Here is a 14,044-nt window from a genome sequence, read left to right as displayed (position 1 = left end):
TATATATATATATATATATATATATATATATATATATATATATATATGTGTATATACATATATGTTGACCTGCTTTACATGTGATTTAGCTAGAAATTACATTTTAAAAGCAATACACTACAGCACCAAAAAGGACAAACACAATTAACAGTTTTACCTTTTATTGAAAAGATAAATGCATGAAAATTTTGGCACATGGATAATAAAAAGTAATGAACAAGAAACCTTTTGATTTATCAGAAGGTACTTTAAATCTGTTCTGTATATATTTAAATTTTATTTCAAAGTGAAATCAACTAAACAATCCAGTGAAACACAGGAAAGGTTTTTCTTTACCTGCTAACGTTTCGTTTGCGGCAGCAAACATCGTCAGAGCTGACTCTGATGGTGGCGTCACTTCCTTCTCCGTTTATCCGCACACATAAACTGAGAAGGAAGTGACGCCACCTTCAGCATCAGCTCTGACGATGTTTGCTGCCGCAAACGAAACGTTAGCAGGTAAAGAAAAACCTTTCCTGTGTTTTAAAAAGAACTAAAAATGGAATTAGAAACCCAACTCAGAAAGAACACACCAAAGAATACAGTGAAAACTCTGATCACAGTAGATCCACACTTAACCTTTAGCCACTTGAGTGACAAACTTGCATATCTTAAAGTCTCTGAACGGGTGACATAACGCATAGGCAATGGCTGGTTTGTGCTGTTGTATGTGTGTTGAAAATGTATTAAAAACTGTGTGTGTGTGTGTGTGTGTGTGTGTGTGTGTGTGTGTGTGTGTGTGTGTGTGTGTGTGTGTGTGTGTGTGTTTGCACAGTAGTAAAAATAGAACAGCAGTAATCCACTGTGCAGGTTGTACTCACAAGTTGGCATTACTCACAGAGTCTATTCTTCAAGACCTGGGCTTTCTTTGAAAGTGAGGCACCATCTAGCTCCATAAGTACTTTCTGGAAGACTTCAAAAGTGTACCTGAGTTGATGAGGATAATCCATGTTTAAACAGTACAAAAGCCCAAACAGCAGAGCAAAAGCCAGTGGAACATAGTCCAGCTCCTGGATGACGATATGGCCTTCCAGGACAATTCCAACATCATCTGGGCCAGGCTGGGCTTCGTGTCTTTTTATTGTGAAGATCCCCACAGTAGTTCCTTCAACAGAATCTCCAAAGGCTGCTTCATCGTCTCCCTGCAAAATAGGGTTAGGGTCATAAACAAATTAGGGCTGGGACTTTAACACATTAACTATAATTAATTAGTAAAAAAAGACGTGATTTAGGAAACACGTTCGCCTTCTTTCTTAACTTGTAAAAAAAAAAAAACTTCCAGAAAACTACGGAGTCCGTGACGCAGACATTTTTCAGAGATTGTCTCTGCTGCTGCTGTTCGGTGGCACCTGAAACTTTACAAAAGTTGAGGTAAGCTATATTTTTAACATTTATGTAATATCTGTCAGGGATGTGGGGCTGTGGCTAAAGTGGGGCATCTATGGCTTGTACAGACCCAGGGAGATAATACAAAGTGCCATACCTAGCTCCATTAATGCGGAAAAATAAACAATGATGAACAAGAGTCTGCTTCACAAAACAATACAACAAGAGCATGCTATCACTGCATCAACCTGATGGAGAAATATAAAATCAACATCATTTTACAGAACAATCACACAATAATAAATCACAGTGCATTAAGTGCCAACCACAGCCTTAAGGCATGTGTTGAAAATGCCCAAGTCCATAATTATGAGAGCACCATGTGAGCACCTGTGTGTGTACACGTAGGGATGGGTACCGAATTCGGTGTATTTCAAGGTACCGACCGAGCACCGATTCACGTCATTTGAAATGGTGCCTCGTTTCGGTACCCGTCCTTCATAACGAGAACTTGCCAAGACAGCTGCGCATGCGCAAGAGCGTTATGTCGTTGCTCGCTGCGAACCAGTTGTAAACAGAGCAGCATGGTAGAAAGAACGCACGCTAAAGCTTGGGTCCACTGGGTCACTAAATGTGATGGGTAACTGGGTGATGATGAAACCAGCGACAACAATCTAAGTGAGACATCCTCATCTTAATCTGCTCCGGTAGGTAAATATAATTAGCTTGATATGTTAGCTTCCGTTTCGCTAATGGTGCATTCGCTTTCTCAAAAATAAATAAATAAATAAAAAAAAATAAACGATCAAATTGCGGGAAATATCCAGTCAATGCGAACTCTGCTATTTGGCTATTTTGCCTTCTTGTGAAGATTGTTGCAAAGAAAACATTTAAACTTGATTAACACCAGAGCCATGCGCACTGAGCTGTTATTTCCGTCACTGTACATGAGTGAAAAATGAGTGTTCTTCTTTGGGTGTGTAGCATTTTTCAGTCATTGAACCACTTTCATTGCACTCACCACATACTCTCTTATCAGGTTCTCATGGTCTTCATTGAGGTACACACAAAGGCCTTTCAGAATACTTTCCCGTCCAAGGTCAACGTCATCTTCCTATTGGATGTGGGACAGTTTTAATTTTAACTAGTACATTTTCTTAACGAAGATAGTTTGAATTGCATTTTCAAATCTCACATCTGTCATGTGGTCCATTATACTTTGCAGTCGTTTGCCAATCTGTCCGCCTCTTTTTTTGTAGAGTGCAAGCAGTTTTGGAGAAAGAATGTCGAGCTGCGAAAGGAACCGGGACTGAAGTGGCAGAGTAGTGATTCTCGAACTCAGCATTTATCTAGAGAACCAAGACAAAATTTTCATTCAACATTCATAAAACAACTTTAATTTACATTAACTATTTTATTTACCTCCAACACATTAAAGAGAGCCGGCCATCGTTCCTGAACATCTTGAACCATGGGTGTTTCGCGGACAACCTCCAATCTTCTATTGTAGATTTCTTTTTTTTTATTCCAGAAGACAATGGTAGTTGTAGTATTGCATTTAAGTAACAAAAATAACTTGAATTATTATAAAATCAAAATGATGAGCATGGCTCTCTAAAAATGTGATAAAAGAATACTGCCCCAGCTCCTACACTATTACGTTACCTGATAGCCTTGATCCAACACACCTGTTTTCCTACCAGAGAGCTGAATTTGAAACCTTCACTCGTCTTTTTGGACACTGCTACTGTAAAGAAAGAAAAATAATAATTAGAATGTTTGACAATTACATTTTGCTGTTACATACACACAGTGACTGTGTTTACATGCAGCCAATAACCTGTTCAAAACCCGGTTATTTGCAATAACCCGGTTCTGCAAGACCATGTAAACATGGTAAAATCCCGGTTATGCTCATAACCGGGTTTTTAAAACTGGGTTATCCCTGGGGCAGGGGTCGGCAAACCACGGCTCTGGAGCTGCATGCAGCTCTTTCATCCATCGGATGTGGCTCTATGCTTGTTAACTAATTAATGAATATTTAATAAAAATGTATTTTATTTTACTGCATTCATTTTTTTATCCATATGCAGAGCACACCTTTTGAAAGGGTTATCCCGAAATGCGTTTACATGACCTGATATTCGGGTCAGAAAAGGGTTACCTCAGGGCAGGGGTTGGCAACCTTTTCCCATCAAAGAGCCAATATTACCCGTCTCCCACAGTAAAGAAAACTGGGAGCCACAGCAGCTGCAGCGTTGTGGGTGGGGCCTACCCAATTCCACACCCTAAGACAGCCGAGAGCTGCTTTAACCGATCACAAGTGACTCCAACCAGTACCATTCGCTCATGTACCTCAAAGTTATCTTTGAACAGATTATTAATAAAACAATTTGCATAAAATTGAGTTGAAGCCCATTTGTGCCTACAATGTTTTGATATATTTCACACTGTTAGTGATTTTAATAGTTGAGCAGGTGCCACTTTTTGATGCATCACACGTGTCTCCTTTTAAAACATGTTTAAACTGTTCAGAGTACAAATTCATGCTGTGTCTCATTGGATTGTTGTAATTCAACTTTGTACTGAATGAAACTTTACAAATAAACAATGTTGATAAGGTAAGAAAAGGATCTGATCAATTAGATTTTTTCCTCATTTACAGTGACAGAGATTACGGTGCAGTGTGCATAGCTCTGGTGTTAAATAAGTTAAATGGCAGGGTTCGGATCGACTGGTTATTTCCAGTATTTGAACGATTACTTTGACAGAGAAACCTCAAGGCTGCAGATGCTGACATTTTAATTGTTACGCACATCGCAGAGGTAGCTAAATCAATCAAGAAATGATTCCCATCAGAACATCTGAGCTGGACACTGCTCAGCGCAGCTTGCTGTCAGTGTGCACATTAGGTGGACAGTGAGCTGAAGATGTGGAGATCGGAGCTTGGAGCGCGTCACTGAATCGCAGCGCATGCGAGAAGATTCCTCTCACTGAAGCGAATGTTTTCCAAACCCTGTTTTCCAAACTAGAAAATGTTCCCTGATTATAAAACTTTGGCTGAATAGCGCTTGTCCCTGTGTCCAATCTGGCGATGAGCCTTTCGGAGGCAAAGTCCAGAATCTCATATCCTCTTCAGCTCATAAAGGTCCTATAGACATTTGATTATGCACAAGCTATTTAATCAGGATATTAGAAGTTCCATGTATACAGGGGTAACTCTCTGCTTGTGCATGTAAACGGGTTATTCAGAATTTATCAGAAACCCGAGTACTGGCTGCATGTAAAGTAGTCACTGCTGGAGCCAGTAAAAAAGTGTGCCTGAGAACCAAGGAGAATCGCACATCACAGAAAGCCTGCTTCCTGTGAAGTGCGTTTGGCCTTCTCAGATACACATTTTTACTGGCTCCAACAATATCTCATCACGTACAGAGCCTTTCTGTTGTTTTACTTTAAGTTGAATTAGGGTGAGACTAAAACATTTTTTATTTCTCTCCTATAGTTTGTTTTTATGAACACATCAAAGCAGACAGCAGGGTTTTGTGGGTTATCTTAACTCTAAAATATTACAACCGGAGTAACGAATTGATTTTGGAAAAAAAATAATAACTGTGCCCTTATTGTCGAAGTTAACGCAAATTTCACCAGAAAAAAACACACCTCTATTCCTCCCTGCGTCATAGAGCCCCCCTTCCCACGCAGACATAATTTCTCACAGTTCGCACTTATTTCCCTGTTGTAAACATTAAAAATGTTGTAAATAATAGTTTCGTTTTGTGGATACACTTACCTCCTTTAAACAAACAATGACGAGAGTTAAAGAAGTCTAGCTTGCCGGTGTTGTGCCATAAATCGACTCGCTGCCAAAAAATGATTAGCCACTAAAGAAAGGAAGGGGGAAAAAATCAAATCGCTGGAGAATTTTTTATTTACATTTATACAACGTTTACATTCAATACAGGGTGCCATTTTACATTGTTTATTTATTTTTTAGTAGCAAGGCTGCAACATAAAGAAAGCCAGTTCTTACCACAAACCATCTTTCAATCGCAAATATTGCAAAAAGGATTAAAATATCCTCATTGTGAACGTTTAAGACAAATAGCAACACTTAAAACAACTTCCGAACTGGAAAAAAACTAAGCTAATCATTTTTTGGCAGCGAGTCGATTTATGGCACAACACCGGAACGTGCCCTTTCAGAATATTAGACCGCTCCCGGATCCAGTTCCGACAAGACCCGACTCAAACGAAGCCCGGGTCTCGACAAACTGTCTAACGTTATATTTCAGATGAAGAAACCTGCCTCCAAAGCTCATCGTGGCTGGTATTAGGCTCAAATTGGGGCTCTTATAAGATACACGTCACAGAACTCAGACCTGTATGTTCGCTACTCAAACGATTTATTTACATCACGGATCCAGCTAACCACGTTACCGGCGTGAGCTGACCCACGGGAGAGTTCACATTAAACCCTGTTGCAAACGGAATGTGAAGCAAACTCACCTAGTTTTAATGACTTGTCCTCCATTCAGTTCACAGCCAGCATCACAGCTTAGCAGCAGACAGCTTTGGGCTGGGTTCATATGGTTCATACACACGAAGCAGACACAAGGCACTCTGAAAAGCTAAGAGGAACCAAATTAATAATGAATTATCACACTAGATATACATATATTCGGTTAATTTTCATTTTTAGACATATTTGTCTTGGCGCCAGGAATATATATTATAGCATCAGCTGAATTACCCTGTACCCATCTCTGAATTAGCCTGTGTCACATCGTGTGTGAGCCTCGTCCTCGACTTTTAACTTAAATTAGCTTGTCCCCTTCATAAAATGTTACAATCTATTGTCAGTAAGAGTGAAACATTCAAAATGCTGTGTAATAATATTAAATATTTAATAAGTTTTACCTTTTATAAGACGTATGAAGTCCCACAAAGACACTGACAAAATGGCTCCTTCTTTGTCCTCAGTAAAAGGTCTTTTCCCGGTTGAATAAAATGGGAGGGAACTTGCTTTTTCTAAATGTGGGAGGGGCTTTACCACAAAGTGCAAATATTTCATTTCATAGGATCATTTATGAAACATGTCTGTTCAACAACAAGAACAGTTTGATTGAAGTTTCATGATTGAATCATGTTTAGAGAAGAAGCAGAATCAAAACATGTAGTTTTAACATAACTCATAATTATAAACTGGAAAACCTTGCTTTTGCCATTCTTTCAGTGTAGGCACAGATCACCTGTCCTCTTGTTTGGAAATGGAAATATGGTCACCCTACATTAAACAAACTGTCCAACTGGGCTTTTGCACTGCACAGAGACGCTTCGCTGCCTACGACTGAACGTCAGTTGAGAGTCAGTCTCATGCAGACTGACCAATGAAGAGAGGGCCTCAAGTTAAGACCCCCTCCTCATTGGTCAGTCCACACGAGGTGGGTCAAAGGTTACTCTGGGCGGGTTACGTGTTGTCAGGCATTAAAGTATTGAGTATATTTACTGCATATTACAGTAAAATATTCTGTATGTGACCACATTATGGTGATCCTTGGGTCGTGATGATGGAGCCCTTGAATATTGTTGCCCAGGGTACAACAAAGTGTTAATCTGGCCCTGGTTCCGCCGTCACATTCCCGCAGAAACTGGTTGATCACACCGGGGCCAGACTACTAGCATGTGGCTTTACAGCCACAATGTCCTCAGAAGCAAAAACGCTTTTCAAAGGGAGGGAGGAGTCCTAACTGTTGCTGCAGGCGTGTTGTGTGAGAGTGCAGTTATATACTGGTTAATATATTTTTGGGTTCAGTTGCTTTCATGTGGCCTAATGTGAGTCTATTTGGGATCATTGGAATGATCAGCAGCATTTCTTGATGTGACTTTATGGCAGTTGCCCAGGGCATCATCGCAAGGAGGATGGCATTCATTTACTTTTGTTTTATTTGGTATTTTTTCAGTCATTTTTGGAAATAGTGATCAATTTTGATTAATTCACAGCCTATGTTTAATTACATTTAAAATAAATGTCAACAGATGAGATCAAACAAAACAGATGAAAATTGCCCTTAAGCTGTTTAACTTGGACCAAGCATTTTAGGTCACAGATAGATGTAGCTTAGGGTCTCTGTCTATACACCTTATAAGACAATTTAGGTGATGGCATGTTGTTTTTCTGCTATTGAACTGTTTTCTAATAATATTGTGTTAAATAAAGTGAAGGAAGGAGAGAAATAACATTTCCCTAGCAGTTTTTAAAAATTTCCCCATGTAATCCGATTAATCGATTAATCGTGTCGAGACCCCATCCGATTAATCGATTATCCAAATAATCGTTTGTTGCAGCCCTAGCACATAAGCTAGATGGTTTTAACCAGGTAAAAATAGACTTGTGGGTGTAGGTATGTTCAAGTTTAAAAAGTTCTTGCCTCATTAATGTATTGTTTATTTTTTTCAGCATTTAATTGACAAATTATCCTTTCAAATAATTAATTGATGAGTTACATAATTGTCCATTTAGAATTGTTGAATGGACTGAGTCAAGTTTGGTGCACTTTATATATTTCAAAACATGTTTTTTTTTATTTTAATGATGCATATAAATAATTAAAATGTTAATTTAATGAAATATTTCTATTTTTTCATTACCTCACCCTTGTTTTGACAAAAACGGGACCTTGCTGGATAATATCACGGAGAAACTATTTGTTCACAGTACATGGCTCAGTGAGGATCTGTGTACCAAAGGAGGAGATACTCAGAAATCTGTCTGCAGATTGTTACAACCCAGACTGGAAGTGGTGGGCTGTAATAAGAAAGGAGACCAAACAGAGGAGTGGGGGTTCAACAACTGATTTATTTAACAAAAGTAAGGATTTACTAAAGCAAGTTAGTGAACAGAAAATGGCTATCTCAAGGTTTTACTCGGATGTCCCTCAGCAGGGTGCAGCACTGTTGAAGGTCATCTGAATGAAAGCTTGATATGCAGCTTCTTTATGAAAGTGTGTAAATATACAGTGTGGTTGCCGTACATATGTTGAGGTTCTCAGACATCAGGCTTCTTTGCCCAGGCCTTCACTAGTGGGCTATTTTAAAAGTTGGTAAGGAGAAAAACCACAGCATATAGCTGATTATTTACAAATGCAAGGAGGGGAATAACAATCAAAAAGCTTGTGTTCTTGGACCAGATGAATGGAGCGCTCCACATGCACTCAGAGATGTTATGGCTTCTGTTTCTATAACTTTACATGCAGACATTTGAGGTTTGCCAGAAAGAAAAGCTGGCCTGTACACTTTGAAGGGCACAATGTCATCAATGCAGAAACCCCTGTCTACCATGATGACCATCTCTAGTTGTAGCATTTTCAACACACCAGATTCCCAGGTTGGTCGCTGATAGTTCCAGCATACAGTGCTGAGACAAAGGTCACTGGCCTATGTGGCACAATCCAAATGAGCCTCTTCAGAGTGCAGTTGAACTTGAGGAAAATATATGACTCTGGAAGAGAGGGGAATATGGCCATTGACACCTCAGATCAGTGCAGTCAAGAATTACTGGTGTTTGGGTAGTCCTGAACGTGTTGTGATGCCCCCACCGTCTCATTGGGTTTTCATTTGTGTTTAATTATGTTTTTCTTCTGTTGTAGGCAGCTCGTTAAGCAGCCTTGGAGGCACCTGGGCTCAGGGTGTGGTGCTGCCTACAAAGCCTACTGTTTTTCTGCTTTCACTGGGTCTCTCCTGTGTGGTGGAGAGTCCTCACTGGCCATTTTCTGTTCACTAACTTGCTTTAGTAAATCCTTACTTTTGTTAAATAAATCAGTTGTTGAACCCCCACTCCTCTGTTTGGTCTCCTTTCTTATTACAGCCCACCACTTCCAGTCTGGGTTGTAACAATCTGCAGACAGATTTCTGAGTATCTCCTCCTTTGGTACACAGATCCTCACTGAGCCATGTACTGTGAACAAATAGTTTCTCCATGATATTATCCAGCAAGGTCCCGTTTTTGTCAAAACAAGGGTGAGGTAATGAAAAAATAGAAATATTTCATTAAATTAACATTTTAATTATTTATATGCATCATTAAAATAAAAAAAACATGTTTTGAAATATATAAAGTGCACCAAACTTCTCTCTCTCTCTCTCTCTCTCTCTCTCTCTCTCTCTCTCTCTCTCTCTCTCTCTCTCTCTGTCTCTCTCTCTCGAAGCCCCACTCTAAGGGAGTTTGCAGTGTATTAGTGAGTCATATATTGTACAACCACAGTCATAAAGTTTTCAATCAGTAGTTTTATTTCAGTATGTATTTTTCCAGTATCACAAAAAGTGTAATTTTATATGGTTAAAACCATCTAGCTTATGTGCACTTTTTAAAACACTGCCCAGCAAACATTCGGACGTTTAATGACAGTTGAACGGTCACAACTGTAAAATACCTGGAATTACGAAAAATTAACATGACATCTACTGCATTTTCCTTGCCCGGACTCGAACCTGTATCCTCCGGGGCGAGAGTCACCCGCTCTCCCAGCTGAGCTATGCCAGCAACTACTGAACATCAGACTTTTTTATATAGATAGGTAGAGGGTAAAGTGCGGGGTAAACTAACCAATCAGAGGACAGAGAAGATCTGCCACAGGCCACGCCTCCAGAGTGCCAAAAGCCCTTACAGCCGAGGGAGCAGGAGTCAGAAACCGAGCGCGCAGAGAGGCTGCCGAGCGCGCACAGACGCTGCCGCGCGCGCACGTTTTCCTCTGCCGTGTGCTCGTTGACAACGCGCGCACGCAGGTTTGTCACTTGTGCACATCCTTGTGCGCTCACAGACACAGTTTGCTCCCTCTCAGTGCACAAATGACCTATCGCCATGTATATTTTCGCTCGCGAGTTCCGTTCACACGCGCGCTGTGGACCCAATCCGCGTGCACGGGTTGTGGCACGCTTCAAACGCCATAGAGATCTTCGTTTGGCTGACTGGTTAGCGCGCGTGACTTTCACCTGGGAGTCTGGGGATCGAATCCCGATTGGACCATTTTTTATATCCGCCACAGATCTCTCTGAAGAACTCACAACATTGACGGCTTCAGCAACGCTGTGCCACTCCGTGGATTTTCTCTTATTTGCTTTGCAAAAACACTTCCTTTCATTTCTCCACCTCACCCACAAGTACCTCAATTTCTGCTTCTGTGAAATTGTGCTTCATTCATTCCCTGGTGCTTTATCCTGCATCAGAAGGTGGGTCCATGTGGTCAAAAAGGGAAGGACATGGTCAGCAACAAGACTCAGGCTCAGGTGGTTCTAAGGGGTTCCAGAGAGCGACAAGAACACCTCCACCATTACACGACCAGTGACCTGAAGCGTTGATACCAGGCAGGATGGATCCATGCTTTCATGTTGGTGACACCAAATTCTGATCTTCCAGCTGAAATCTAGACTCACCAGAACCAGGAAAGATGTTTCCAGTCTCTTCTGGCCCAGTTCTGGAGGTCCTCTGTGAATTGTAGCCTCAGGATCCTGTTCTTAGCAGACAGGAGATACACCAGGTGGTCTTCTGCTGCTGGAGTCCATCTGTAGCAGCTGGTGAGCTTCTGCAAGGCTTGGTAGAAACCAGAGCTGATCTGAGCTGCTGTTGTCTTTCCGTCATCTAGAACCAGTCTGACCAGTGTGTGTAGATCTTAGAGATAGTTGTAGTTGATTGGTTGACCAGTAATTAAACAGGTTTATATAATAAAACTCTTGGTAGTGATTAACTCTGCTGATGTCTCCCCTCTGTTCCTCCTAAAGGAGAGGATGCTGAGCCAGAGTGGCGTCAATGCCAGGAGTCGAGACATGTTCGAACTGCGCTGCCTACCAGGTAGGAAGAGTCAGTGTTACCATGGTCACTGTCCAAGCTGGCTTTTGCGTGACCTTCGTCACCACCCTCTCCTAATTCTGTTCTTATTCCGCCTTTCCCGGGATCCTCTGATTTCCTTCATTTCTATTCATCTCCTCTCTCCCTTTCCTTAAATGTTTTTCTTTTCTCCTTTTAAACATATTTGTAATCATTTTTGAAATATTTTATACTTAAATTTTTCTTTGTTTTTGTGAAGCTCCTCGTGATTTTAATCTTGAGAGGCGCTATATAAAAGATTGTTGTTTTCTTCTTCTGCATGGATGTCCCACTGAGGTCCATCATGTTTCAGTTGTTTCTCTGCTCAAACACACCTGCTTCAGTGATTGAATCAGCTGTTCAGCATCTCATCACACTCTGCAGAAGCCTGTCAACCACCTGCTGATTAAAACCAGGTGTGCTGGTGCAGAGGAACCTAACATGGACGGTGGCGCTGGAAGACCAGGGTTGGACTACACTGGTCCTGATGCATAAAGCTACACATTCATTAATTACAAATGATTTTAACCATTTATCAGCCAACCTGACGTAGCGTTCTTGTTCCCTGGTAGATGTATTTTTTTACAGACAGGAAGTGAGCCATATATGGTAATTTAATAAGGAGTGAAAATGAAACCGTTATTTTTGTCTAAGATTTATTTTCTTGTATTTGTCCTTTTATAAAAGCTTTTTGTGAACTCACACGTTTGTTTTCTGCAAATACTTCATCACTATTCTTGTGCTTGACATCTGCCAGATTCTATTTTTGGATTTGAACACTTTGCTGTAAAACGTCAACTCTTTTTTTTCTCCTGTTATTTCTGTCTTTCCTGCTGTGGAACTCACCTCCTCCTCCATTAATATTCTCTCCATCTCTGTTCTCTTTCTCCACCTTCATTCCAGCTAGATTAGAAACACAGCTGTTCACGAGGAGCTGCCTCAGGGTGACGTGTGTGTGTGTGTGTGTGTGTGTGTGTGTGTGTGTGTGTGTGTGTGTGTGTGTGTGTGTGTGTGTGTGTGTGTTGCCTTTTGTTCTCTTCATTTTCACACCCAGACCTAATTTAGGCTATCTGTGAGTTAGTTACTACTGGTGCACGCCCCTTGTTTGAATAGAGAAATGATTCTCTTTCCTCATGTGCACACACACACACACACACACACACACACACACACCAGACTGTGTTGAGACAATTAGTGAGAACAAGTTCACATTCAGACACAAAGGAGTCAGTGAGGCGGGTCATGTTGCACCTGAAGACTCTCACTTTCTCCTGCAGACTCTGATGACTTGGGGTGGGCGTTCAGAAGGTTATTCTCATGTCGGGCTGTACCCTGACTGCTGCACACACACACACACTGGGGTCTATTGAAGTGGATTTCTTTACAGAGAAACCTGCAGATCACTGAATAAAGCGACTAATTTGCAGAAGTCCTTTCTCACCGTCATGAGAAACGAGTGAGCAGCAGCATCGGTGTTCTCATGTGACACCGGGACACTGGACCTCAGAAACTGAGCTGGCCTGCAGGAGGGCAAACGGGCCAGGGCCGCTCTAGCAGCCATAGGTAGATCATGTACCGTTTGAATGCTGCGGGTGGAGGACGGGGTGTACCGTCCATCCCCATACAATGCTAGAGGCAGGGACCCTCTTCAGAGAGCTCGTCCCTATTTCCTCCTCTGGATAAAGTTACTGAGGGCTGTCAGTCAGCATCATGACCTGCTGATGGATGGACTGGCGCCGCAGCAGTTTTCTTTGTGCTTTTTTTTTAGATCAAATGCATTACTGGCAGGACGATGCGACCTTGTTTACCACTGCCTGATGCAGAAATACTGATTTGAAATACTTTGTTTACTTTATGTCAAGGCCGTTCTTCCTCATGATTAGGACATTTGTGTGTCATACTCCTCATGAGCTGTTCTTGATCTTCACTCCTCCTCCTCCCTGTGGACTCAGGAAGGCAGAAGCCTTCAGTTCTGCACGCATCCCAGCTGAAAATGAAAACCAAATGTGGATGGCAACAAACATGTGGTTCAGATCTCTCAGCAGATCCGTCTCCTCATTTAACCTTAAACCGCCCCGCCTTCATAAAAACATATTATTATTACAGTGGTCATTACAAATTATCATTTGATTCCAGTTCAGATCCTAAAGTAAAAGTTCATATTTTTCCTTTTGATTCAAAAACAGTTTATTTAAAAACGACTGTTATTTATTTTTGACAATAAAAGAAAAAGCCAAATTTAAGTCATTTGTTGTAACATTGCTTTATATTTAAAACATGTTATGTTAATTTGACAGTTTTGTGTTAGATTTATCAAGCTGTTCTTATACAGATGAATGATGAACAACAAGTATCTAAAAAAATGCAATTACACAAGTGATCCTGTTTCTATATGTGTAAAAATATTGTTTTATAAGCTTTTAAAAATATCTTTGTTGCCAAAACGTTGAGATTATTCTTAATATGTAACTACTTTACTAGTGACATCATGCTGATTTTTATTTTTCTTGTCTTAAACATCCTTTTTTAGTTGTTTCTGTTATAAAACAGCAGTTTCAGTGTTTTCTGTGCAGCTTAACTTCATTTTTAGATGTTTTTATCCAAACAGATTCAGTTAAAGGTCAATTAAATAGAATAAAGCCTTTATTATAATTTTAGGTGCATCAACTAGGCCTGGGACGATGACAAATGTTGCTGGACAATATATTGTCATCGTAATTGTAATACATCGTAATAATGCAGCAATTAAACTTTTATTTAGCATTGGAATGTCCAGAACCAGAACTTCTAACCAAATAAATAAAACAAACAAGCAAAAAA

General features: G+C 40.6%; 1 protein-coding gene across 2 annotated transcripts in view; it reads left to right on the top strand.

Moving 5' to 3' along the window:
• Positions 1-14,044, top strand: part of mtmr11 (myotubularin related protein 11) — a 55,399-nt gene that overhangs the window by 20,690 nt on the left and 20,665 nt on the right. For both annotated transcript variants that reach the window (XM_015949744.3, XM_015949743.3), the window contains exon 2: positions 11,140-11,209. In XM_015949744.3, the coding sequence (XP_015805230.3) occupies positions 11,140-11,209 (70 nt within the window). The remainder of the gene's footprint in view (positions 1-11,139; positions 11,210-14,044) is intronic.

This window comes from Nothobranchius furzeri, chromosome 5 (genome assembly GCF_043380555.1).
Source record: "Nothobranchius furzeri strain GRZ-AD chromosome 5, NfurGRZ-RIMD1, whole genome shotgun sequence".
Classification (NCBI taxonomy): domain Eukaryota; kingdom Metazoa; phylum Chordata; class Actinopteri; order Cyprinodontiformes; family Nothobranchiidae; genus Nothobranchius; species Nothobranchius furzeri.
This window is presented reverse-complemented; position numbering and strand designations above follow the sequence as displayed.